Source organism: Pelodiscus sinensis, chromosome 12, assembly GCF_052426305.1.
Source record: "Pelodiscus sinensis isolate ZL-2025 chromosome 12, ASM5242630v1, whole genome shotgun sequence".
Lineage (NCBI taxonomy): Eukaryota > Metazoa > Chordata > Testudines > Trionychidae > Pelodiscus > Pelodiscus sinensis.
The window spans coordinates 15,040,009-15,066,265 of record NC_143063.1 but is presented as its reverse complement, the minus strand read 5'-3'; the positions used below and the strand labels follow the sequence as shown (position 1 = coordinate 15,066,265).

The window sequence follows — 26,257 nt, the reverse complement described above, 5'->3', positions numbered from 1 at the left end:
CTGTTCCCTCTGGGGGGCACTGTTGCTGAAATGCTGGCTGTTCCCTCTGGGGGGCGCTGTTGCTGAAATGCTGGCTGTTCCCTCTGGGCGGCCCATGCTGCATGGGGATTGCGGGGCCCAAATGGCCGCTTGCACCACTTGCTCCCCCACGGCGGCCCGGCTGAGTGGCGCAGAAGTCAGCTGAGTGCCACGGCGAGAGGTGAAGGGGAGCGGGGTGGTGACGTGCCGCATGACAGCGTCTCCAGGCCCCGCCCCTGGCCATGAACGTCACCACCCCACCCCCCTTCGCCTTCCGCCGTGGTGCTCAACTGACTTCTGCGCCGCTCAGCCGGGCCGCCACAGGGGAGCCCAAACAGACGCTTGCTCCCCCGCGGTGGCCCAGCTGAGCAGCACAGAAGTCAGCCGAGTGCCACGGCGAGAGGTGAAGGGGAGCGGGGTGGTGACGTGCCACATGACAGCGTCTCCAGGCCCCACCCCCAGCCATGAACATCACCGCCCCGCCATGGCACTCGGCTGACTTCTGCGCTGCTCAACCAGGCCGCTGCGTGGGAGCAAGTGGCGCAAGCGACCATTGGGGCTATGCGCTCCCCCATGTAGCACGGGGAGTGCGTAGCCCAAACAGCAGGAGGGGGAGGAGAAGAGAGAGAGACAGAGAGAGACAGAGAGATAGGCAGTAGGAGGAGGACGAGGAGGAGGAGGAGGGAGAGAGAGAGACTGAGCGAGAGACCGGAGGCTCAGGAGAGAAGACCGACATGGAGGAGAGACCTGAAAATCCCGTCTTATGACGGGCTAATTGGCTAGTTTTGAAATAATTACTCCCCAAAGTAATTCAAACTAATCTGCAGTGCTTCCTAGGGCTCTAAATCCTGAGATTACTTAGGGTATTTATGTATTCATAGTCTATTTTGCAATATCTTATTCAATTCAAATTTGTTAAGACTCAAAAACATATATTCTCACTCTCTTCAAATAAGAGAAACTCTCATATGCACAGACAAACAGAGTCAATGATGGATTATGCCTAATAAAAAATACAAATGAACTACATTATCTGCAGTGCAAATCTCTCTAATGTCCAATGAAAGATTAACTAGTATCACCACTCCAAAGAGTGGACTACATTTTAAAGTTCCTGGATTTCACATTTTGAATACACTAAACCACTTTTCTTCTGCATTAAATACTGATCTGCTGTGAAGTTCAACTTTATGGGATATGAAGCAAAAAACCTTCAGAAAATAGCAGAGACCATAGCAATGATAGATATTTTAGTACAGGACCTGTTTCTCTTATAGGTGGGAAGCTATATTGTCAATTTATTATTTTAGCAAGTCACTCTTTTTTTAAAGAGCTGAATCCAGGAGGTATGTGATATGAGGAGAATCCCAGCTTTCATTTAAAGCAGTTCTAGTCCTCGTGGTAGCAGATCAGAGTTTAAAAACGTGACCCAAATATACCTTAATGAAAGAGAAAAACAACAGAGCTTCTTTAAAATCTCATGACTCTTAAGCCAATCTGACGGGGAGGAGGGGGAAGAGGCTCTCATGACTTTTTAAACACTTGGGGTTGAAAATTCTGGAGAAGATACAATACAGATCTTCACTTGACGTGATAGGATGTTAGTTTGCCTCTTTGACTAATCCCCCCATTTCAATGGAAAGTAACAAAAAAATTACATTTATTAAACCACTTTTCTAGTTAGCATACATATTTGCATGTCTACAGCTGTATTTACAATCAGGAAATTAGAGCAAAAAAAGGATTACATATATGCTATTCTTATTCCTCATATCAATTAGAGTTACCTGGAACAACACCATTTGTCGCTATTGCACTCATTGATATGGCTGTCAGCATAGTCTGTGGAGAACAAGATCGTACATATATTTACATAAGTAACAATCTCAAAAATTCAATTATTTTCCTGTAATGTAAAATAAGTGAAATAGAAAAAGTTGTTATGCTTAAGTATGAATTTCCAACACTTCTGTTCTATCTTGCAGTGACAGACTCTATCCCTGTATTCACATCATGTATGATAATAATACTACAATAATAACTGGACAAACTATGCCTTGTAAGTTACCATTTGAAAATTCAATGTGTTGATCTGGTAAAATATGTATGACAACACTGCAGTGTGAAGTTATAAGCGTCTATAGTCTAGAGCAGTGGTCTCCAACCTTTTTACACCCAAGATCACTTTTTAAATGTCAGGACAAGCCAAGATCTACCCCGCCCCTTCCTCAAGACCCCACCCCTTCCTTGAGGCCCCGCCCTCTCTGTTCCCCTTCTCTCCATCACTTGCTATCCCCGACCCTTATACACTCTCAGGGTATGGCTACACTACCACTTTTTTTCGATCTTTCTGTTGGAAGAAATTTTTCCGACATTTGGCCCATCTAGACTGGGCCAAGTGTTGGAAAACCCCCGTCTTTTGGAAGTCCCCTTATTCATCATGGAATGAGGAATACAGCGGCTGCCAAAAGAGCGTGTTTGCCAGAAAAACTGGTGCAGTCTAGCCATACCCTCACTGGGTTGAGACAGCAGGTACGGGCTCTGGAGTGTGAATGAGGGATTTAGATGTGGGAAAGAGTGAGAGGTGCAAGCTCTGGGAGGGAATTTGGATGCAGGGGGATGTGAAGAAGGAGATGCTGGCTCGGGGAAGGAGCTCTAGGGTGAGGAGTGTTGGGCTCAGGTGGAGGGTTAGGGTGCTGAGCAAGCCGTAGGCTTGTGGATATTAGGGTGCAGGAGTTTGGGTAGGGGTGTGTGAGGGGCTCAGGGCAGGGAAGCTGGGCATATGATGGGGTCAGGACACAGATTTGCAGAGTGTGAATGGTGCAAGAGTGTTGTAGCAGAAGACTGAGGATGTGGGGATGCAGGAGTTTGGGGATGTGAGAGGCTCAGGACAGGGGGTTCCAGTGTATGATAGAGTCAGATTTGGGTTGGGGAGGGGGAGTACAGGAGTGTTATGATGCTGTGGCCAGATGAGGGCTTGGCCCCAACTGGGGGCTTGTTGGCCAGGCTTCATTTTTAAATAAAATATTATGTCAAACACAAAAGATTTCTGCATTGTCTTTATTTATGAGAGGGGTGGGAAACCTGTTTTGAATCAGGGGTCGCTGACCCACAGAAAAGTCAGTTGAGGCCACACAAGTGAGATACAAAAACACAACCCCTCCATACCTCACTATTGTGGCCTCAACTGTGCTGGTGGGAGCAAGGGACAGGATACTGGGGCAGGGTGCCTGTGGGTGCTGGGGCAGAGGACAGGGTGACAGTGGGTGCCTGGGGAGGGTGCCAATGGGTGCTGGGGCAGGGTACTTGTGGGGGTCTGGGTGGGAGGAGGGGACAGGGATCCTGAAGCTGCATGCCAAGGCCCTGGAAGTACATGGACTGCTCCTCCGTCCCCCAAACAGCAGTGTGGTACCTGAAACGCTGGTCCGTCACTTGCCTGATGCCTTCCTGCACAGGTGGGAGGGGGAATCCCAGACCGTGCCAGCCCCAACTGCTGGGGCAGCGCACGCCACCCGAGAAGCTGGAGCTAGTGCACTGGAGACTTTATTCCCCCACTGCCTTCCCACATGGGGAGAGGGTGGACAGGGAGTCCCGGTCGAGGGGGAGTCCCAGAGCTGCCACGGGGAGCAGAGGAGCAAGGCGCACGTGCTGCCCGAGCAGCTGGCGCCAGCACAGTCCCAGACACTCCCCTGCGTGCAGGAAGGCAGCATGGGAATAAAGTCCCAGCATGTAACGGACTGGAGTTTTAGGTACCGCACCAGCTGTTGTGGGGGGGGGATGGGAGAGCAGCCCGCGCACTTCCAGAACCTGGCGCGCAGCTGCAGAACTCCCCCCAACCCCGCAGGAAGGCCACGCTACCTCCATAGTCCCTGGAGGTAGTATCAGCGTGGCATTAATCTTGGGGGTGGAGGGCAGCTGGGGGGGCCCCCAAAGCCTTGTAATCAACTGGTCGAGCCTTCAGAATCAACCAGTCAATCGCGATCAATGGGTTGGTGACCACAGATCTAGAGTATGATGTTATTACTATACTGATGAAATTGAGGTTAGCAAACAGGTGTATCTCAAAGGAACATGTGCTCTGTTTATTTTGCATTTAAGCAGTACACGGACTCATCAATCAGGAAGGAAAACAAAGGGAAAAGCAGCAGGGAGCATCTTTTTCCACAGATTTTTTTGTCTCATTTCACCCAGCTGGAAATTTTTTTCTAGAGAGGCACTAAAACTAAAACTATAAAACTATAAAAAGGCAGGACAAACATCCCAAGGTACCCATTTCTGACCTGACCTGATGTGACAAAGAAGGCATTCACTGGATTCTGGGAGAAGCAGTCCTAACCTATGGGATTTGGTCAGTAAGCAAGCTGAAAGCATGGGGTGAAAAATTTTGCTTTGACTCTAATATAGGTTATTAAATTAGGCACGAGTAGCATTTTAACTTTATTTTCTTATAACCATTGCTGACTTATGCCTTATTACTTTTACTCGCTTTAAATCTCTCTCTGGGTATGTCTACACTACCACCCTAGTTCGAACTAGGGTGGTTAATGTAGGCAACCGAAGTTGCAAATGAAGCCCTGGATTTGAATTTCCCGGGCTTCATTTGCATCTTGCCGGGCGCTGCCATTTTTAAATCCCTGCTAGTTCGGACTCTGTGCCCGCGGCTACACACGGCACGGAGTAGGTAGTTCGGATTAGGCTCTCTATTCCGAACTACCGTTACTCCTCGTGGAACGAGGTGTACCAGTAGTTCGGAATAGGAAGCCTAATCCGAACTACCTAGTCCGTGCCGTGTGTAGCCACGGGCACGGAGTCCGAACTAACAGGGATTTAAAAATGGCGGCGCCCGGCAAGATGCAAATGAAGCCCGGGAAATTCAAATCCCGGGCTTCATTTGCAACTTCGGTTGCCTACATTAACCACCCTAGTTCGAACTAGGGTGGTTGTGTAGACATACCCTCTTTGTGGTTGTTTTATCTGATCCAGCTGTGTTTAATTTAAGCATCTGGGAACCTACATTTGTTGTGGCAAGTTGTGTGCACATTATGTCTATTAAAGAAACAATGGACGTTATGTAAACCTGTATTGTCCAGGAAAGGGCAGGGTAATACAGGACATACATTTCTGGGGGAAATCTAAAACTGGGGGTGTGCCGGGGTCACCTTGCAACAAAACCAACCCTGGTGAGAGCCAGGAGATGAGTGTGGCTCCGCATAAGGTATAATAGATGTGCCAAAGAGACCAAGAGTTGAACAACAGCCAAAGAGAAGAGCTTCATAAAACTTGAAACATTTATGGTCAAGTTTTGTTTGGATGGTATGGAGAGATTTGAATTTCCAAATCCCACATACAAGAGCATGGCTGCTTAGCTGGTCAGAGTGCACATGCAATCTGAGCCATTTATCTTAGAGACGCAAACTAGATTCTCCCATAGACCACAGCAGGGCCTCCTTCACCACTCTTCACGACCCTGTTAACTTAGGCCAGGCTTCCCATACAGCAGGTGTGCGGACACAGCTTTGCCAGCAGACCCTCCTAATTTAGTCACCGCTTATAGCAGCAAAAAAATGCTTTTGGCAATATAGGCTATGTGGTTTCCCTGAGCCAAAAAAGGCTACATCTGCAGTGCTTTAGCAGCACAGATGTGCCAGTATACTATCCTGGAAAAGAGTGCCTATGGGCACAGTTGTATCAGCAAAACAGCACTTGGTAAATCTCCCTCTCATCTCCCCAGCAAAATAGAAACATCTGTACAGAGCCAATTTGCGGATACAGCAGGGGATTCTGCCAGCCACGGATCTCTTCACATCCTGACCAACATAGCAATACCTGCAGACGTCTGGTGCAGACACAGCCCAAGTTACACTGGCAAAAACAATTTACACCATTATATCTGCATTAGGATTTTTACCAGCATAGTGAGGTTTACTATCCCACGCTCAGAAAACAAAAATCACACCCATAATTGACATTACCATGATGCCAATGTTTCTGTTGTAGTCTTGGTCCTAAACACAAGTACAGTACAGCCCCTTAGAGAGGCACTAAAAAAAACTTTGCCAGAGGTATATACATGGTAAGAGAAGTGTCTTAATTTGATCATGTACTCACACAACAGCAGCAGATCAAGACTATCAAGAAGGACTGTAGAACTCCTGCTGTTCCTACCATCCATGTCAACCGAAGGAAGAGAATAACACCAAAGATATTCTGCATACATGGAAGGTACACTCCCATCAGGGTGCCCATGCTGGGTGACTAAAAATAAGCACATACCCAGTTAATAAAATTTGAGGTAACTCAAAACAAGGTTTAGGAAAACAGATTTGAACTATTTAAATTACATCATGCTGTGCTAGATTATTATAAAAAGATGCACAAACGTTACAATGCTGTACTTCCAAAAAATCTCAAGAGAATAGTTTAAAACAAAACCATTAGTTGACTGGCAACAAAATTTGGACCACATAGCTAGCTATTCAAGTCAGCCTTACCTCCCTAGCAGTTACCAGCTGACATATCTTTTTTATTTATTATGAATGCTGTGATAGTACCTACAAGCACTAGTAAGGAGCTAGACTCTGTTGTATTAGGTTGGGGTGGGCAATAAGCAATCCACTGGCCCAACGCAGCTCATCAGAGTTAGCCCCTGGCAGGCCACTGGATGCTTTATTTACTTGTGTGTTTGCAGGTACAGCCACTCGCAGCTCCCATTGGCTGCAGTTTGCCATTCCTAGCCAATGAAAGCTATGGGAAGCGATAGCCAGCTCTCACCGGGCCCCCGCTACACCTTTGTCTCTTTTGCTCCCCAAGATGGTGCTGGGGGGGGGGGGGAAACTGGCTTTTCAGCCAGCTCCCTCCAGCCCTGGCCCCTGCTCCCCCACTCTTGCTACCTCTCTCTGATAGAGGCAGCAAAGGGGGGGGGGAGGAAGCACTTAGTCAAGTCACTACTCGACTAGTCACTTCCATCTCTGATCTACACCTCTAAAACTGAAGTGCAGCTGTAGCTTAAAGTGAAAGTGTGGTCATGGCCTACATGAGAGAGCTCTTCTCCTTGGGCTCTATGCAAACCACTTCCAAGAGGCATTTTACAGCTTTGTAACTTGCTGTGGTGGGAGGGGAGGGGATGTTCACATCCCTCAACCAGAAAATTGCAGCATATGAAGCGGCTGTGTGGACTCAGTATTGCATTTCTCCTTGGTCCCCTTCACTCAAGGCATCATTTGTGTGCTTGACATCAGCTTGGGGCTCCCCTTTCTCTCTGTCTGGTAACTTGGTGCTTCCACCTCCTCTTTTCTGATCAGCAGCTCAACTCCTCTGATCTCTCTTCCCCTGCAACCGCTTCTAAACCAAGTTACAATATTAATCAAAAAGGGAAAACATTGTGCATTCTAGGGATGTAAAAAATAACTGGTTAACTTAAACATTAGTCTCCCCACCATATTTAACAGATACCTGGTTAACTGGAGGGCCTGGCCGGTGTAAGCAGCCACCTTGCCCACAGGGGCCCGGACAACAGGCCCCCAGCAGTGACAGCAGATGGGGCCAGAGCAATCTCCACCAGCTGTGGCCTGCCAGAGCCGGGTCTGGAGCAGCCCCTCACTCATGGCCAGTGGTTAACCAGTTAAACAAATCATTTAACTGGTTAACTATTTGAGGCAGCTTTTACATCCCTAGTGCATTCATCATATACTTTGAGAACTGCAAAGCTTAGAAGATCCCAAATCACAAGATTACTAAATGCACTTCAGATGTTTTTGAGGGGACGGGGGTGTGTTTTGTTTTTGTCCCCCATTAAAAATACTGCAACCAAAGAAATAAAGCCACAGAACTAGCAAAAACATTTGTATCAGTGATTTGCAATGCTGGAGCCCTTCTCTGCAACATGTTATATCAGCAGATGCCACTACTGTAAATGGTTGTATGAAACTAGTCAGTAGACTGCAGTCAGAAATAGCAAATATGATAGAAAGGGAAGATATTATAATCAACAATCTTGTCAGTACTGAATAGGACAATTGAAATACTATGCTAAAGACTGCACAGAGCTAATAAAATATTTCAAGCTGATATGCAGACAATTAGCAAATAGTAAAAACTCTTATATCATCTCTGAAAATTATCTGTTGCAGCCAGGCAGACCATGCTTCCACGTGTGTGATATCCACTTTGATCAGCTTTACACATGTAACTGATGAATACTATTGATCTGATTCTGAAGGACAACACTCCCCTTGTGCTAGCCTGATTGGTTTTTAAAACAATTAGCTGCAGGACCCAAGGAAATTGACAACTGCCATTACCAGCTGCCCAAAGCAAGTAACTGATGATGACATAGACAAGCCCTAAGAACCAGAAAAACAGACACTTGCATAAAGTTGAACTGCCCAGTTAAGTTGTAGGAGCTGAAGTAGTTAATCTGATTTCCAATATGGGATTTTTAATATTCATGAATCATAGGACCAGAAGGGACCCTATGGAGTCTCCTAGTCCAGTACCCTGGACACATGGCCAATGTTCCCTGTAAGCTGAGTGCTTGGGCAGCCACCCAGTAGAGATGCAGGTGCCACCCAGATGATTAGCAGAGCACTCACAGCCAATACCATGTGTTTTCTACTGGTGGTGCATATCTGCACGTGCTGTGGTTCACATAACAAAATTTATTCTGCACATGGATGGAAAAATTAGAGCACTGGTTGCCAACCCATGGTCCGCGGACTCCTTGTGGTCCACAATAGTACCACAGGGATCCATGGAAAGTTTAAAAATAAGGATCAAGCCCACCTTGATGGGCCCAATCCTTACTTTTCTTTTCCTTTTTTTTTTTTTCTTCCTCTCCCAGGGAAGGTGATCCATGAAATTTTAATAGACTGAAAAGGAGTCTGTATGGTCAAAAAGGTTGGGAACCACTGAATTAGAGGGAACATTGTTCATGGCAAGACTAAGTATTATCCAGACCATCCCTAACAGATGTTTGTCTAATCTGGTGTTTGAATCAGCATAACTATATTGGTGTTTTACAACAAAGAGTATTCATACTCATCTAAAAAGCAGAACAAAGACCCCTGCTGCCCTCTTGAACAGACAGCAAGTAACTGGTAATGTATCTTGATACACAGCAAAGAGCTACAAAACAATGCAACACTGAATACTAAAAGGCTACGTCTACACTGGCACCCTTTTCCGGAAATGCTTAAAACGGAACAGTTTTCCGTTATAAGTATTTCCGGAAAAAGCGTGTCTACACTGGCAGGATGCTTTTCCGGAAAAGCACTTTTCCCGGAAAAGCGTTCGTGGCCAATGTAGACGCGCTTTTCCGGAAAAAAGCCCCGATCATCATTTTTGTGATCGGGGCTTTTTTGCGGAAAAGACTACTGTGCTGTCTACACTGGCCCTTTTCCGGAACAGTTTTTCCGGAAAAAGACTTTTGCCTGAACGGGAGCAGCATAGTTTTTCCGGAAAAACACTGACAATTTTACAGTAGATCATCATTGCTTTTCCGGAAAAGCAAGCGGCCAGTGTAGACAGCTGGCAAGTTATTCCGGAAAAGCGTCTGCTTTTCTGGAATCAGTGGCCCAGTGTAGACACAGCCAAAATGTATGGCAATATTGAAGCGAGATGAAGTAGTTACATTGAGCTATACTCCACTAAGTTTGTCTGTTCTTAAAATTTTCACAAGCCAAGCAAGTTTTCTAAAGGCCTTTTGTTTTATTTTTCTAGACAGAAATTCCATATAATAAACTTCAGGGGGTAGCCGAGTTAGTCTGTAACTGGAAAAACATAAAAAACAATGATAGTCTAGCAGCACCTTAAAGACTAACAAAACACGTAGATGGTATCATGAGCTTTCATGGGTACAACCAAGAAGTGGGTAGCTCCCATGAAAGCTCATGATACCATCTACATGATTGTTAGTCTTTATGGTGCTGCTAGACTATCTGTTGTTTTTTAAGTTACTCCATATAACGTCGTTTCCCACACTTCAAATGTTTGTGGAAAGTTTTCAAGTCTCCTTCAATTTTGTAATTTTAGTGAGACCAGTAGAACGTAAAAATTATCTGCAAAACTTAAAGCATCAGATGATGTAACACAGGGGTCTCAAACTCCCAGCCCGCAGGCCATTCCAAATTGGAGCAATTGCACAATGCAGTCTGGGAATGGCTTGGGGAACAGAAATGGAGATTCCCCCTCCTGCCTCAGGGACTCCTGGGCCAGATTGCACAACTGCCCCAACCAGGCATTGCTCCAGGGCTAGCAGTCTGAGAACCCTGAAGTAGCAGATAAAGCATGCTATCAGCTTTCCATGTCTGCCACTCACCTGCCTTAATTCTTTGCACTTGCATACAAGTGGGTTTTCAGATTTTAAGTGGCAGTGATTTTGGAAGGCAAATATGCCGGTGCTAATACGGCTCTGCTGAAAAAGCTTGGTACCGACAAGCATTTATTGAGAGATTGAATTATATTTCTACTGTTGGCAGTTGGCAGAGATATTATTTTTATTTATAGAAAGACTACATTATTCATGCAGCTGAGTATTCCACATCCAATGATCATTTCAGGTATGAGATAAGGTGGAAAAGCCAGACCATTAACAATTCATTCTGATAACATGAGTCTACAAAGAGTTGGACAAAAGAGATTCACAGAGTCCAAGCCAAAAGAAAGCTCCCATTCCTGTTGCAGCATTTCCCTATGGAATGTCAGTGCAAATGCCTGAAGAGACCAGGTGGGGGAGGTAATATCTTTCTTTGGACAAATGAGTTGTGTCTCTAATAATCTAGGACTAACATGTTACAACAACATTGCGTAATTCAAATTAATGACATGTCAGCACATGTAATTTACTTTCAGCTGAGAGGCCCCGGGCTGGGCAAGCAGGCTGGCTCGCACAGTCACTATTAAAGGGATGACGGGTGGGCACCAGAAAGCCCCTGTATTTTTGTTATTTTATTTATAGGACAAAAAGCAATGGGCTCAAACTGCAGCAAGGGAGGTTTAGGTTGGACATTAGGAAAAGTTTCCCAACAGTCAGGGTGGTTAAACACTGGAATAAATTGCCCAGGGAGCTTGTGGAATTTCCATCACTGGAGATTTTTAAGAGCAGGTTACACAACACCTGTCAGAGATGGTTTAGATCAGTGGCTCTCAAAGTGTGTCTCACTAGTGGTCTGTGACCATCTTGCAGATGAGCCACGGGCTCGGGGCTTGACCCTGCCCCAGCAACAAGGAGCCTGCACTGGTGCTCCAGCCCCCCCCCGCGCGGTCGGAATATCAGTGCTGGCTTCCCGCTGCAGGGCAGAGGTGAGTCTTGTGGGCTGGATCTGATGTGCAGGGGAAGGAAGCAGCTCTACATGCTGCCACTCCCCCTCCCACCACTCGCTTGGAGGATTTTCCTGCTGCTCCCCCCACTGGCCAGAATCCTGGCCAATGAGAGCAGCAGAGGGCTCTCTGTCAGGAGTGGCAGAAGACATGGAGCCAGGTAAGTGCTCCCATTGCCCTCACACACACACCTTCTCACCAAGACCCTGTACCCCGAAGCCACTCCTCTCTCCCTCCAAGATCCCCCACCCTCAGGCCGCTCCAGCACCTTACCTCCCTCCAAGACCACCACCCTGCTCCTACACTCTCCCTCCTTCCCAGAAGCACCACCCCACCCCACTCCTGCACCCTCTCTCCCCTCGGACCACCCACCCTCATTCCGCTCCTGCACCCTGCCTCCCTGTCAGACCCCACACTCCCCTGCACCCATTTTGTCATCATGGGTGGCTGGCTGGTGATCTGCGGAAAAGTCTGCATTGAATGGGGTGGGCCATGGACCAAAAAGTTTGAGAACCACTGGTCTAGATGGTGTTTGGGGGCTGGATTTGATGACCTCTCAAGGTTCCTGCCAGTTCTATGATTTGCTGGATGTATCTGCATATTGTCCAGCAAAAAACAGTTAATAATGCTAATATTTAAAATCAGAGTGTCAGAGTTTAACTCCCCACCAAGATAAGTGGGGATTTCATGCCTCGTTGCTACTGTTTCTTTGTGTCAGTATTTTCACTTCAAAAGGAAAACTATAAACTTTTTAAAAATAAAAACGGGAAGTCTGTAGGAAAATGACATTTCCTCAGCTTCTGGGGGCTCACAATGCAGGGAACTTCCACTATCTTTGCCCATAACTTTGCATTCCTTTTTTAATGACATGAATCAGTATTTCATGTCTTTATTCAACTTCCTAGTTTTGTATTCCATAAGATGCCTGACATTCCCGCCACTTTTATGTTACTATGCCAACTACTGTTAAATTTAAATTACACACAGTGGGTCTTTTACTATAGTGCCCTTCACAAAAGACACACTCTAGGCAGAAATTCACTAACTGGAGTTGCAGCATGGATGCTGTATTGAAACACTAGTTCAGGGTAAAGTATTAAAAAGCTGTGAACATGTTAGCCAGAAACTACATTACATAAAGTTAACACTGCAGGTCCCACATCAGGGTAGTAACTAACATGGCTAGGACAAGCCTGTCTTTGTGCAGGCAGATGTGCTAGAGGCTAATGAAGGAACAAGGTTTGAAAAAAAAAAATCTGTCCTACCCATACAATGAGAACAAAATGTGCTTTAATCATGTCAAGTTCTACTGTGGGAAGACCACAAACTAGGAATATGCGAGAGTAACCAGTTAGCATTGCCTTAATAGCATATTTATGAGTTAATTGGTTAACCAGCAGAGCGGCTGGACACTGGCCAGCCAACCAGAGCAGCCCTTTCCTCCTCCTCCATCCCTGCCTGCAGAGGGCTGAGTTGGAGAAGCCCCCCAACCAGCGGGCTGACTGGAAGCCAGCCAGTTAACCAATTAAAAGACTGCAATTACATTGTTTAACCAATTAACGTTTTACCTGCATATTTATATCCCTGCCACAAACCACAACGGTGGAGCTTAAAAGGGGTCAACTGTGATAGTGCAGATGAAGGCTCGCTATATGAAATTCACTTTCAGAGCTCGTCTACACTTACCGCACTGCTGCGGTGGCAGTTAGGAAAGCGGCTACCTATGCCACTGGTAGAGATTCTCCCATCAGACCTGGTACTCCAGCACACTGAAGCCCTCCCATTATAGAGCGCTGACTATGCCAGCAGTTAGGTAGGTGTAGCTGCATTGTTCTGGGGATTTCCCACGCCCTGGGTATGTGTTCTACAGAGATCAGCGGGTGGAGAAGACCCAGCCGAAGTGGGTTACACAGTATATGCAGTATTTAAATACAGAATATTTAACACTACTAAGAATTACTGTGCTAGGCACTGACAGCTTCTCAGTTTTCCATCACTGCCTAATCTCTCTCTCAGTGAGATTAGAGCCAGCTACCAAATGCTCTGCCTTCCAAAGGTAGAAGAAATGGCTGGCTTCCCCATGACCAGTGAGGTTCCATTTAATCATTAACGGTCTTTAACAATGGCCAAAAAAAGTGTAGTTTACAGGGTTTCATCTACCCTGTTCTCCTACATTATGTAAGAGGGTGATTTCTCCCATTTTTTAGAAGAGACTGAATAATCAACTGAGAGTAGGCAATGTCATAGATTAACAGTATAAGACAACAGCTGGTCATTGATTTTAGTCATTATTCCCAAACTGTTATAGCGATTTCTATAGTATTTAAGAATACACACAGTTAAAGTTATATACCTAAAAGGAAATCCAACTATGTGAAGATATCAAAATGCACAGTTGCCTAAGTAAATTAACTCTGTCCTTTTCATCGTCATAATAATCACAACTCTGAGGCATTTTAATGCTTGTGGTCCCAGATTACAGAAAATTAATTTTTAGTTGGGTTTAGTGATTACTGAAATCAGAGGGGACTCCACGTGGAGTGAGGGTTCTGGAATCGACCTTTGGCATGTTTGGGTTAACATGCATTCCCTTTGAAAGCAAAACAGCAGCCTTCAGTGTTACTGCCTCTCTGTTGTTTCAGTGGGTGCAGATTTCTCTGCGTATGGCAATGCAGGATGACAATAAATTCCAGACTGTTCAAGTTTCACTGCAGTTTAGTTGAAAATCTTTGGCTGAACTTCAGCTTGGAAATCTGCAAGCAAAGCAGCAAGCCCTTTAAGAAGGAAGTTTAGCCTTAATGTGCTGATTTTTAATACCCTGCTGGAGCATATGGCTTGATTTTCAGAGATACTAGATAAAGGGAGATGCTGGTGCACAGCACCCTCAAATCAGGCTACTACCCTCACCTGCAATAGTATTAGAGATGGCCAGGAAAGCCCATCTCCTGCAAACAGGAAACCTTAAACACACACCTTCCACCTCTAAAAATGGCTGTGAAATCAGTGTGATGACTCAGATTAGGTTTTTATTTAAGGTCAATAAAGGTGGCAGAAACAGGTGGCAAGATTTAAACACACGATTTGTATGATGTTGGAAGACTTACTTTCAATCAAACTTCCTGAGAATGATACATACTAAGCCTGTCAAAGTGCACTGACATGCTTAAGCATTATTTCACACCTTTGATCTTCGAGGGCAATAGCCTCGGTCTAGAAGCAAGACATTACAAGCAACTCACAGTGTTCATTTGGGGGCCAGTTCTGCTCCCAGTGGATCCAGTGGTGAAGGGGTTGGCAGAGTATTAGATCCTTAGACCCAGAGCATTAGGAAATCTGATGAAGCATGAGGAATTTCCACGCTCTCCAGCTGCACATATAAGCAACCTCATTTACCAGCTGGCCACGGAGAGAAGTTCTACTTACTTTTGATACTTTCCTCCTTGAGCCGTCAGCATTTTCCGCCTCCTCATGTTCCTTGGCTCCTTGAGTGAGATTTGTGTAGTTGACCAACTTACCAAGCAGAGAAGATACCTTTGGTCGTATATCCAGTTCCTCCTGTGGAGTAAAACAGCACATGTAAGCCAAAGCAATCAGAAAGAAGAGGAGGCTCCTATAGCTCCCTGGAAGGGCTGGAACTTTTGGTATACTCGCTGGAAGAGGAGGCAATAGAATAAATATTAATTTTGTCTGATTTGGCTAACGGACATTTGGGTTTTGAAAGCAGACTTAGGAAGGGTTTACTGTCACAGGAAGTTTAAGACAGAGGGGACTCACCTTCCACTTGTGAGGCACTAGCATTGAAGCGCAAGGAAAAAGAACTCTAAATTCCAGGGCTGCGTCTAGACTGGCAAGTTTTCCGCAAAATCAGCTGCTTTTGCGGAAAAACTTGCCAGCTATCTACACTGGCTGCTTGAATTTCCGCAAGAACACTGACTTCCTACTGTCTGAAATCAGTTCTTCTTGCGGAAATACTATGCTGCTCCCGTTCAGGCAAAAGTCCCTTTTGTGCAAAGCTTTTGTGCAAAAGGGCCAGTGTAGACAGCTCAGATTTGTTTTGCGCAAAAAAGCCCCAATCGCAAAAATGGTGATCGGGCTTTTTTGTGGAAAAGCGCATCTAGATTGGCACGGACGCTTTTCCGCAAAAAGTGCTTTTGCAGAAAAGTGTCCGTGCCAATCTAGACGCTCTTTTCCGCCAATGCTTTTAACGAAAAACTTTTCCGTTAAAAGCATTTGCGGAAAATCATGCCAGTCTAGACACAGTCCAGGATTGCAGGAAAGTGAACAATTTACAGTTGGTTAATACACATATCATGGGTTAACATTAAAAAAAAAATTCTTAGTTCTTCAAATAAGCCACAGATCTGGTGGCCAGAGCCCCAACCACAGCAGTGTTATGGGCACATCCTGGTAGATTTAATATCAATATCCTAATTCAGGGCCTTAAATAGGCTTGAGGTAGGATAAGCCACACAAAACGTATGTTTGTTTGAAGGTCTCATAATTCCCTATCCCTAGATTCCCCACATCCAGCAGTGTCCCTCTTACTCTGTGGTTGTCTTTGAAGGTAGAGCATGCTCAGATGTTGGTACTTTGCACCAATGTGCTCGAGGGGCAGACAGGCACATACCCATATTGCAGCTTCATCCTATCTTCTGGGGGAATGTGATAGAAGTGAGCCAGTTGTTTCATTTTGACACCAGCTGGGATCTTTCGCGAAGTGATTATAGAGTACTTTGATAACTCACTCTTATAGTGTCTCCTCTCTGTATTCTCTCTGCATTCTTTCCTGTATTAACTCTGTAAAACAGTTCTGTTGTCCTGAAATTTCTGTTCTGCATCTCCTTTCATGCTCATCCCACACACAGAGCACACCTGGCAGGCTTGCATTTTCTCAAGTGCTTATGCTACTACTGTAATAACTAAAAATCAGGGAAATCGCCAGAAAAGTCAACATACTCAGTGACACCAACCTCAGCCATCACGCAGACTCCACAAGCCCTGCAAATATACAAACTCCCTTTGTTCTAACACAGCCACCCACAAAGCTCCCAATCCCACTCAAAAGCAAACTCCAGCCAGAATAAGGTCTCTTTCCTGGCAGACTTGAGACAGGCTCTGGTTTGTTATCTGTCCACGAATCAGTGAGGGGTCTCAGTTAAGCTTTTGCTTAGAGTGAGGGGAGTAGAAATTAGAAGTTTGCATTGTGACTGGTTCCATCTTACAGGAACTAGACTTCCTCAGCACAAGCCTCTATATTCTGGCTCAGCATCGTGGAAACAGCTTGTGCTATCATAGAGCTGTTGTGACCTGATGGAGCAGTCACTCAGCAGCAACTAATCTAAATGGCCTGTTGGAAATTGGAGAGTTTAGGAAAGCTCAGAATGTGCCCTCTCATGAACCAAAGTAACAGGATGGAGGCTGAGAATTCTCCCTTCGAGAAAATGTCAAGGGTTCTTGCTTCTTTGAATTCTACGGGAGTGGTACAAACAACAGGCAGCACTATAATAAGAGACAACTGGAAGCAAATGGGAAGATTAATGGAACCTGACACTTATATCAGGGTTCTGGAAGTACTAACTTCTTCTCTATACAAAATACACAAGTTCCAAGAGGAGTACCTGTATGTTAGCCACCTGAGTAGCCTGATTCAGAGGAACCCTACAGCCATAATTACAATTGAAGATAGGAACTCCAGGACCAATGAAAATTAAGACTGCTAAATAACCAACTTTAGGCACTAAAATCTGAAAATTCTGCCCTTCATATACAGAGCTTCCCATTTCAGAAATACAGCCTTCCCCATGCGAATTGATGTCTTTCTATCCCAGCCGTACAAAAAACAAAACCCGAACAAGTAGACAATAAACAGTTGTACTGGTAGGAAGTGATTCCTCCAATCTTATGCGAACCTCAAAACATCCTCTCAGCATGTCAAACTTGCTAAAGAGCTATGACAGACCACCTAACACTTTAAAACAATTTTTAAAAGGCACGAATGGTGTTAAAGTATCTGGCTCATTGTCTTTAGATGGGAACTAGGCATCTACTGCCAGTTGTAACTTCAAAAGCTGCCCAGGTTGAATCTCCCATGTGTGGTACCCTCGGGACCTGAGTGGTCCCAAATCACAGAGTTTTCCAGACAAGGGGATGTCAAGGCTCTGCCTGGCTGTAGGCTCTGCTCCTGGCTGAGGCTGCGCTCAGTGCCACCTGCCCCACTGTCTGCAGCCCTGCACCGAGCCAGCATCCCCCACTGTGCCAACCCTGGATTGTGGCTGGCCCCACTGGATTGTGGCTGGCCCCTGGGTTGTGTGCAGCCCTAGTTTGGGCTGCACACCCAGTTGCTGACCCTACTGACTCAAGCCCTGGTCGGGGCTGCACTCCCCACAGCAAGCTCCAGCCAGGACTACACTCCTGGCTGCTGACCTTGTTATCTCTGGGGCCACGGCCTTCACCTCACCAGCCCCAACCAGGGCTGCACCGTTCCTTCCCTTTTCCAGCAGCCTCAACCGTGGCTGTGCTCCTGGTCGCTGGCTCCGCTGCCTCCAACCCTGGCCAGGGCTGCGCTCCTTGCCATCAGCCCTGGCCAGGGCTGTGTTCCCTGTCATGCCAGCCCTGCTGGGGATGGGCTCCCCACTGCCACCGCGGCCCGGGCTGCATTTCTGAACATGGCCAGCCGGGGCTTTCTGGTTCAGCAGTATCTGTGGTCCAGCAGAATCCCGGATTTCAGAGGATTCAACTTGTAGCTTCCATCCCCATCTTTCACTGATGAGAGAGTTAAAGACCTCAGCTCCTATTTTTTGTAACCTACTCTCAAGGATGCTCATGTCCAGTGGTCTGGAAAGGAAAGCTAAACTTTACCTCAAACAAGGCCAAGTTTCTGTCATAATAATCGCTTCCCTTGCCAGCTTCAGAACTGTTGAGAAAAGGGCTGTTTTCTTTATGGTTGCCATGACCTGCAGGGAGAATAAAGAAGAAGTTTGTGGTAAGTTTAGCATGGAGCATGTCAACTCTTCAAGGAAGACAGGAACGAGCTGTTCTAAACAATTTTTAAAATCCCAGGTTTTGTTCAGCATATAAATGTAAACGGCCCAACTGTGTTATATTTGATTTACCATGACACAGAGAAATTGAAACAGTTATTGATTTTGCTTTGAGTGGTGAGCGCAGTCTTTTTTGAGAAAGACAAGAAGTAACACAAAACTATCCAGAGGGGAAGTTTACAGGTGGGACTGCAGCCAAAATGATGTCTTGGACCTAATAACCTTGACAGTTTCCTTTCTAAGTTCTTTTACTAGAGTACTATGATAAATAAGAAAAATCAGAGGTAGAAAATACCGCTGATTTGCAACACGATTTTCTGTTTAAGCAATATTATTTAATATTATATTAATCTGTTAAGCAAATTATTTTCCTTCTATTTTATTGCAAACTCTAAATGATGTAAACAAATATCCACTTTCTCATTTGCAGTAAACCCTTCCCTTTCATGTTGTTTTTGTTCATTTAAAATTACAGGCTCTTTGGAATAAAGATTCTTCTTAAGAGTCTAAACTAGCAGCTAGCACATTTGGATGCTGTACAAACAAATAATTCATTGCTTTGATATACTGTATAATGTAAAAGAAAATTTAGCATAGCACAGAGGACCTATAGAGAGTTTTAAAATAGTTTCAGTATCAAAACATTTTAAGGGTACTTTGGCATAAAATGATGTGACATTGTGCACAATGGAGCAATGGTTCAAGTTTTCAGAAACTCTTAGCATCTGCAGCTGCCATTAGAGCTATGGGTGATCAGCATTTCTTAAATTCACATCTGTCATGGCTCCTTCCCCACTCTGGCATGATAAATGCAGAAGTGGGGGCCAGCAAGTGTACCCCAAAGCCTTATCTACCAGGCTTTGGTATAAAACTTCCCCCCAAGATCTTAAAACCCTAGATCTTGGGAATAAAACTTCCGCTGCCACCACCCAAATGTTGATAAAGAAATCAGGGGAAAGATCATTTGGGAAATCTTACCCCTAAAACAAAAATCAGGGTACACCATTAACCACTGCCAGGTTAATAAAAAGAAAAGAAAGAACTTTTATTATTACAACAATATTCCTGTTGCAAACATAATGACTAGATAGGGAGGTAACAAAATATACTCATGGAGAAACTCCATGGGCCTAGAATTTAGTTACAAAGAAAAGCCAAAACATCTTTTAAACAGTGCCAGATCTCAGATCCCATACCCAATCCATAAAACAATAAAACCTAACGAAACTACCTAAACTTTACCCTACTTACAGAAAATGAAGAATGGTATCTTGGAGAGAGAGAGACATGCTTGTCCCTCTCTGTAGCTGCAGAGAACTCTCTGAGACAAAAGGGAGAAAGGGAAAAAACCCAAATTCCTTTGTCCCAGTTTGAAAAGTCCCACCTACATTCCTATTGGTCACTCCACCTGGCTAGGTGTAGTTAACCCCTTAATCCCCAGGCTGCTGGCTAACCCTCATAATCATGACAACATCTTTTCTTTTGTACTCTGAACTGTATTCCATGGGTTTCCAATACATAGGCATAGGTTTTTACAGATTCATGTCCCTAAAAGAAAACAAACAGAACCTAAAAGATATTCTAGTCACTTTTTTCAGAAAACTGAACTACTAAAGAAAGTGACAGAATAGCAAAGAATATCTAAACAGAAAGATATCCTACAAGTTAAAAGGGAAATGTGTGTTGAATTTGTAAGGAAAAAAAAGAAGATTGAGAAGTTGAAAACATCTTTCAAAAATTAGATCTTACAACTAATTCAACAGTGGTTAAAGCAATTTAAATCAACTGGGCTAGCCTCTGTTGAATAAGCACTATGTAAGTGCAGGCATCTATTTCAATATAATGAAACCTGGACACATTTTACAAAATTACAAAACCTGGTAGCATGTAGCTGGCAAGCCAAGCGGAAGCCTCCTCTTTATGTGCAGCATCACATGATTCAAGTGTGTTTAAACATTCAGCATGTTTAGCTGGATAATTATTATAATGAAAAGAATCAGTTCGTATCTTGCCATTTCAGTACAATTCTCATCTTGGAAGGCATGGGAAAAAGCACAGCTGTTTGCTGCAAAGTAGAGACATTGTGTATCCACTTGTTTTAGTTAGTAAAAGCAAAACTCACAAGCAGATACTCTCATGTAGGCAAAGTGATTTGGTTTATCCACTGAAAACAACTGATTGGGTGGCCCTTTTGTGCTGGAATTAAGTCCTGATTTCAACAGGTGGCCTCTTAACACCCATCAGGAAGATTGGCACCTTCAGATCCAGCACACACCTCTGCCACTTGAGCTAATGGAGGAATGGGTAGCAGAAGTATGTTGTCATCCTAAAATTGTTGATAAACTTAGTCATCTGGTTTCCTCAATTTGCTTTCAGTAATCTTGAGTTCTGTTCAGGCTTTGCAGGGGAATGTGTTCTAGCACAGTGATTCCCAACCCTTTTTATACCAAGGTCCGGCAAATCCATTCACAATCTTTTGGTGGTCTGGTAACATTTTATTTGCATATGTGCATATTTATCATCCAAATAATGAATATGCAAATATGCAAAGAAAATGCTACTGGTCTGCCAAAGCCCCAGTCCCCAGAATCCCCCAGTGTCAGCCCTAACCCATAGAGCCCTCCACTACTCCCCAGCACCAGCCACTGACCCCAGAGACCCCGGCACTCAACCCCTCAGTGCCAGCCTCCCATCCTCAGAGCTCCCCAGCGCCAGTCCCTCATCCCAAATACCTCAGTGCCAACCCCTGCCCCTTAGAGCCCACCACCACAGAGGCCCCCAGCACTAGCCCCATCCCCAGAAACCCCAATGCCTGCTCTTCCCCCTCACCTAGCCCTGTGCTGCCTCCCAGCCACCATCTGAGCGCTGCTGCCTGGGTCATGGCTGCTCTAAGGCTGCCATGCAGGACTCCATGTGGCCCTCCCGCCATTAAGCGACCTGTTCTTCCGTGACTGGAAGAGACCCCACCCCTACCTGTCTGTCTGAAGGGCCAGGCAGGACACGTCTCTTCCACCAGCTGCAGCGGGAGGGGAGGTGCTGGGCAGTGTATCCCAGCCCTGGCCCTCAAGAGTCGCCGCTGGCGGTTGGAAACCACTTCTCTAGTAAACACAAACTCTTCTGTCCCTTCCACACCTCCATGACTGACTTCTGCCTCGACTCCACCAAACTGTCCCAGTCCTGTCTCTCCCCTACCCCACCCAGCTATTTCTAATTTCACCACCACCACACCCAGCCCCTTACACTATCCATCTCTTCCCCACATCTCTCATCCCCACTGGCTCCCAGCCCTAATCTCCCATCATCTTCATCTCCTTAATGCCACTCTCTTTGCCTAGCCAGTTCCAGTTCTCCCCGACGACCCCAGCTTCTAGTCTTCCCTCCCACCTCACTGGTTCTCAGTCCATTTCCCACATTGCAATCCCCATTTAATTTCCCTCTCCTCTCCCACCACCTTCCAACACAGTGTCCACTCCAATTTACTCCCTTTCACCTTAGATCAAATCTGTCTCCTTTGCGATCAGGTTCAGAGCACAGGACAGAGCCTCTGTCAGTTCAGGTGCCCAGCCCCAACAGAACTTGCAACAGCTCCATTGCAGAGAAAGTCCTATTTAGCTCATGGTGTGCCCAACAGATGGGTCTTCAGGGGAATGCAGCTCCTAAAAATCTAAGAAATCTCTACTGAGCATGTTTGTTAATTTTTTTCTGAAGTTTAACAATTTTGGGGCAGATTTTCAAGGGGACAGTACAAAGGCACATTCATGGTACAAAAGCTACCCCCTCAACCGGTTCAAATCCCCGCCCTAAAGTTTTGGGGACAGAGGCTTTTCAAAGAAAACGTCATCTGAATATTTTAATATGACAGCATTTTGTCACCTCTAATTTAATCCTCAACTGTTTTGGCTGAAAATTTACGAAAAAATCCCAACTGAGACCGTCACTCAGCATGGGAAATTTCAGCCCCAATTGTTTAAGTTTGGCAAAGATGTAAATATTTGAAAACAAGGATTTATGAGAAGTGTTGAGCAACTTTAAGAGGCAGTGCTGCTAGACTGGTTTACAATATGCAGCGCTGGCAGACCCCAGTCATCTGTAGGCAGCATCAAATCTGGGACCTCAGTGCCACTAAATGGGATAATACACCACCTGCAGAAGTCACAAAGCAGTGACTGTGTATATTATAAATGAGCCTCTGAACTGTATACGTCCACTTGTCCAGTGCCAGCCACATTTTTGGTCCCATTTCAGCCCCCTTCAAATACTGAACACTTCCCCAATAATAACCAAAAGCTTAGAGGTTTATGGTCAAGTTCACCACAAGGACATGTTATTTTAACCTCCATCAATCCTTAGATTTGGCTACTTACAGAGGCAGTGCGCTGTATTTGTTATACTCTCACTGGGAGTATGGATATATCAATGTACCAGAATCACCTTCAGCATAACAACTCTTCTTGAGCAATCTGTACATTTCAGCTGGGATTAGAACACCCTAACGATCTCTTTTCATCTGGTTTTTACTTGCTTCTAGTGTCCTGAGTAACACCAAATAAACTGCCCCCATTTCTGCTACGAAACAAATACATTTGTAGAGCAATTGTCTAATAATGTACAGTGCAAAGTAATTTTCACAGGGCTTGCCACACTGGAATAGAGCATGAGTGTTCTGTCTGCCTCATGTAGGTCTGGCAAAATATAGCCTGTGGGCCGCATGAGGCCTACCAAGCTGCTAGATCCAGCCTGTGGGAGTCTCAGAGAGCTCCCTGCCTCTCCCACTCCCACCCAAGCACTTCGAAAAGCTTCCTGCAGGACTCTGTGAATGCTGCAAGCCCAGAGCTGGGGGTGAGAGGCTTCCCACACTGCCCCTATTCCCGGCAGTACTGCAGCTTCCATTGGCCACAAACCGTTGGCAGGATAGGCAGCATATGAAGTACCCTTCCTCTCCCCAGCCCCGAGCATTCAGTTCAGTTCATGGCCTCTGTAGTTGCTCTCAGCATGTGAGAGGCATGGAAAGCAGAAACCCTGGTTAAGGAACCTGCTGGTCTGCTGACCAGGAACTGTCGAGGTAAGCACCTTCTGGCCAGAGGCTGCCTCTGGCACCCCAGCCCCTTTCATGCCCCCACTCTTTATCCCCTTCCTGCACCCCTATGCCACATAACCCAAACGTGATCAGGAATAGTCAACACGGATTCACCAAGGGCAAATTGTGCTTGACCAATTTGATTAGCTTCTGTGATGAGGTTACTGGCTCTGTGGACATGGAGAAGTCAGTGGATGTGATGAGGTCTCCCACAATATTCTTGCCAGCAAGTTAGGAAATATAGATTGGATATAGGGACTGTCAGATGGATAGAAAGCTGGCTAGATTGTCAGGCCCAACGGCTCGATGTCTGGTTAGTGGTTGGTTTCAAGCAGAGTGCCCCAAGGATCAGTTCTAGGGCCGGTTTTGTTCAACATCTTTATAAATGACCTGGATGAGGGGATGGATTGCAGCCTCAGCACCTTTGCAGATGACACTAATCTAGGGGGAGAGGTAGATACGTTGGACTGTAGGGATAGGGTCCAGAGTGACCTTGAAAAATAGCAGGATTGGGCCAAAAGAAATCTGATGAGGTTCAACAAGGACAGAATCCCAAGCACTGTTACAAACTGGGGACCAACTGGCTAAGTAGCAGTTCAGCTGAAAAGGACCAGGGGATTACAGTAGATGAGAAGCTGGATATGAGTCAGTGTCCCCTTGTAGCCAAGAAGCCTAATGACATATTGGGGTGCATTAAGAGGAGCATTTCCAGCAGGTCTAGAGAAGTTATTATTTCCCTTTATTTGGCATTGGTGAGGCCTCATCTGGAGTATTGCGTCCAGTTCTGGGCCCCCCACTACAGAAAGGACGTGGACACATTAGAGGGAGTCCAACGGAGGGAAACCAAAATGATTAGGGAGCTGAAGCACATGACCTACAAGAAGACACTGAGGGATCTGGTCTTATTTAGTCTGCAGAAGAGAAGAGTGAGGGGGGATTTGATAGCAGCCTTCAACTTCCTGAAGGGAGGTTCCAAAAAGGAAGGAAAAAGGCTGTTCACAGTAGTAACGGACGGGAGAACAAGGAGCAATGGTCTCAAGTTGTGGTGGGAAAGGTCTAGGTTGGATATTAGGAAAAACTATTTCACTAGGAGGGTGGTGAATCACTGGGATGGGTTCCCTAGGGAGGTGGTGGAATCTCCGTCCCTAGAGGCTTTTAAGTCCCGACTTGACAAAGCCCTGGCTGGGATGATTTAGTTGGGGTTGGTCCTGCTCTTCTGCCCCCCTCCCGGCCCCAGGGCCCTTAAAGGGGCACGGGCTGGCTACGGTGCCCGTGCCAGGTGCAAGCCTGCCAGCACCCAGCCAGCAGACCCTGCACCTGCCACGGCTCGAGCCAGCCACCCGCTGCCATCCAGCCCTCCGCCTCTTCCCGGGACCAGGCTGGCAGCTCCCGGGAGCCTGCCCAGGTCCGCAAGAGGCGGGCACCCGCCTGGTCTAGTGAAGACATCGTGGACCTCATCCACGACCTCCGCACTAGGCACAGGAAAGTGGCCATCTAGGGCAGGATAGCTGCCAGCCTGGCCACCCAGGAGCAGGTTTGCATGAAAATCAAGGGGGTCCACTGAGACCCCTGACCCTGAGCCCTGAGCTTAGAATGGCCGTACTGGGTCAGACCAAAGGTCCATCTAGCCCAGTACCCTGTCTGTCAACAGCGGCCAACACTAGGTACCCTGGAGGGGATGGATTGAAGACAATGACCAAGCCATTTGTCTCGTGCCATCCATCTCCAGCCTTCCACAAACAGAGGCCAGGGACACCATTTCTACCCCCTGGCTAATAGCACTCCATGGACCCAACCTCCATCACTTTATCTCACTTCTCTTTAAACGCTGTTATAGTTCTAGCCTTCACAGCCTCCTGCAGCAAAGAGTTCCACAGGTTGACTATTTGCTTTGTGAAGAACAACTTTCTGTTGTTCGTTTGAAGCCTACTACCCATTCATTTCATTTGGTGTCCTTTAGTTCCCATAATATAAGGACTAATGAAGAACTTTTCTTTATGCATCCTCTCCACACCACTCATGCTTTTATAGACCTCTATCATATCCCCCCTCAGTCTCCTCTTTTCTAAGCTGAAAAGTCCCAGTCTCTTTAGCCTCTCTTCATATGGGACCTGTTACAAACCCCTGATCATTTTAGTTTCCCTCCCCTCTCCCACCCTCTCTCTTCCCCTCTCCCACCTCCTTTTCCCAGTCTCCCCGAGTTTTGTTCAGTAAAGAGAGTTTCTATTTTTGAACACACGTGTCCTTTATTTTGTACATCAGGAAGGGGGGCTAGGGAGGGGTAAATGGAAGGAGGTGAGGGAGGAACGGAGTACGAGCCCCCAATGGGGAGGACTGGGCTGGCTCTGCGGGCTCCTCGGGGTGGAAGCTCTCCTGAAGCCCCTTGATTGACACCCCCCCCCGGAAGGCAGCCTGCGGCAAGTGCAGCCGGGCTGATGGCCAAGTGCTGTGATGTGCCGAGTGTGGGCACTCAGGGCACTCCAAGGCAGGACTGCTTTGCAAGCGGGGAACCCCTGAGAACTGTCTGTCCGCGGTGGGGGTTGGGTCCCTTTAAGCACAGCCCTCGGCTAGCCTGAGACAGCAGCTCCACACTCTAAGTCCTAATCTGATGCCCTGCCGGCACTGCTTCCGGCCAGCCTTAACCCCGGTTCAGGGTCCACTCAGTGTGGACGTGCTAGTTCAAATTAGCAAAACGCTAATTCGAACTAGTTTTTAAGTCTAGATGCGCTAATTCGAATTAGCTTAGTTCGAATTAACTAATTCAAACTAAGTTAGTTCGAATTAGTGCTGTAGTATAGACATACCC

At 46.1% G+C, this 26,257-nt stretch overlaps 1 protein-coding gene across 2 annotated transcripts in view; it reads right to left on the bottom strand.

Annotated features, from left to right (window-relative positions):
- SLC12A4 (solute carrier family 12 member 4) overlaps positions 1–26,257 on the bottom strand; it is a 90,040-nt gene that overhangs the window by 30,597 nt on the left and 33,186 nt on the right. For both annotated transcript variants that reach the window (XM_006121105.5, XM_014572555.4), the window contains exons 2-5: positions 18,193–18,287; positions 14,758–14,889; positions 6,127–6,273; positions 1,806–1,860 (exon numbers count right to left, since the gene is read on the bottom strand). In XM_006121105.5, the coding sequence (XP_006121167.2) occupies positions 1,806–1,860; positions 6,127–6,273; positions 14,758–14,889; positions 18,193–18,287 (429 nt within the window). The remainder of the gene's footprint in view (positions 1–1,805; positions 1,861–6,126; positions 6,274–14,757; positions 14,890–18,192; positions 18,288–26,257) is intronic.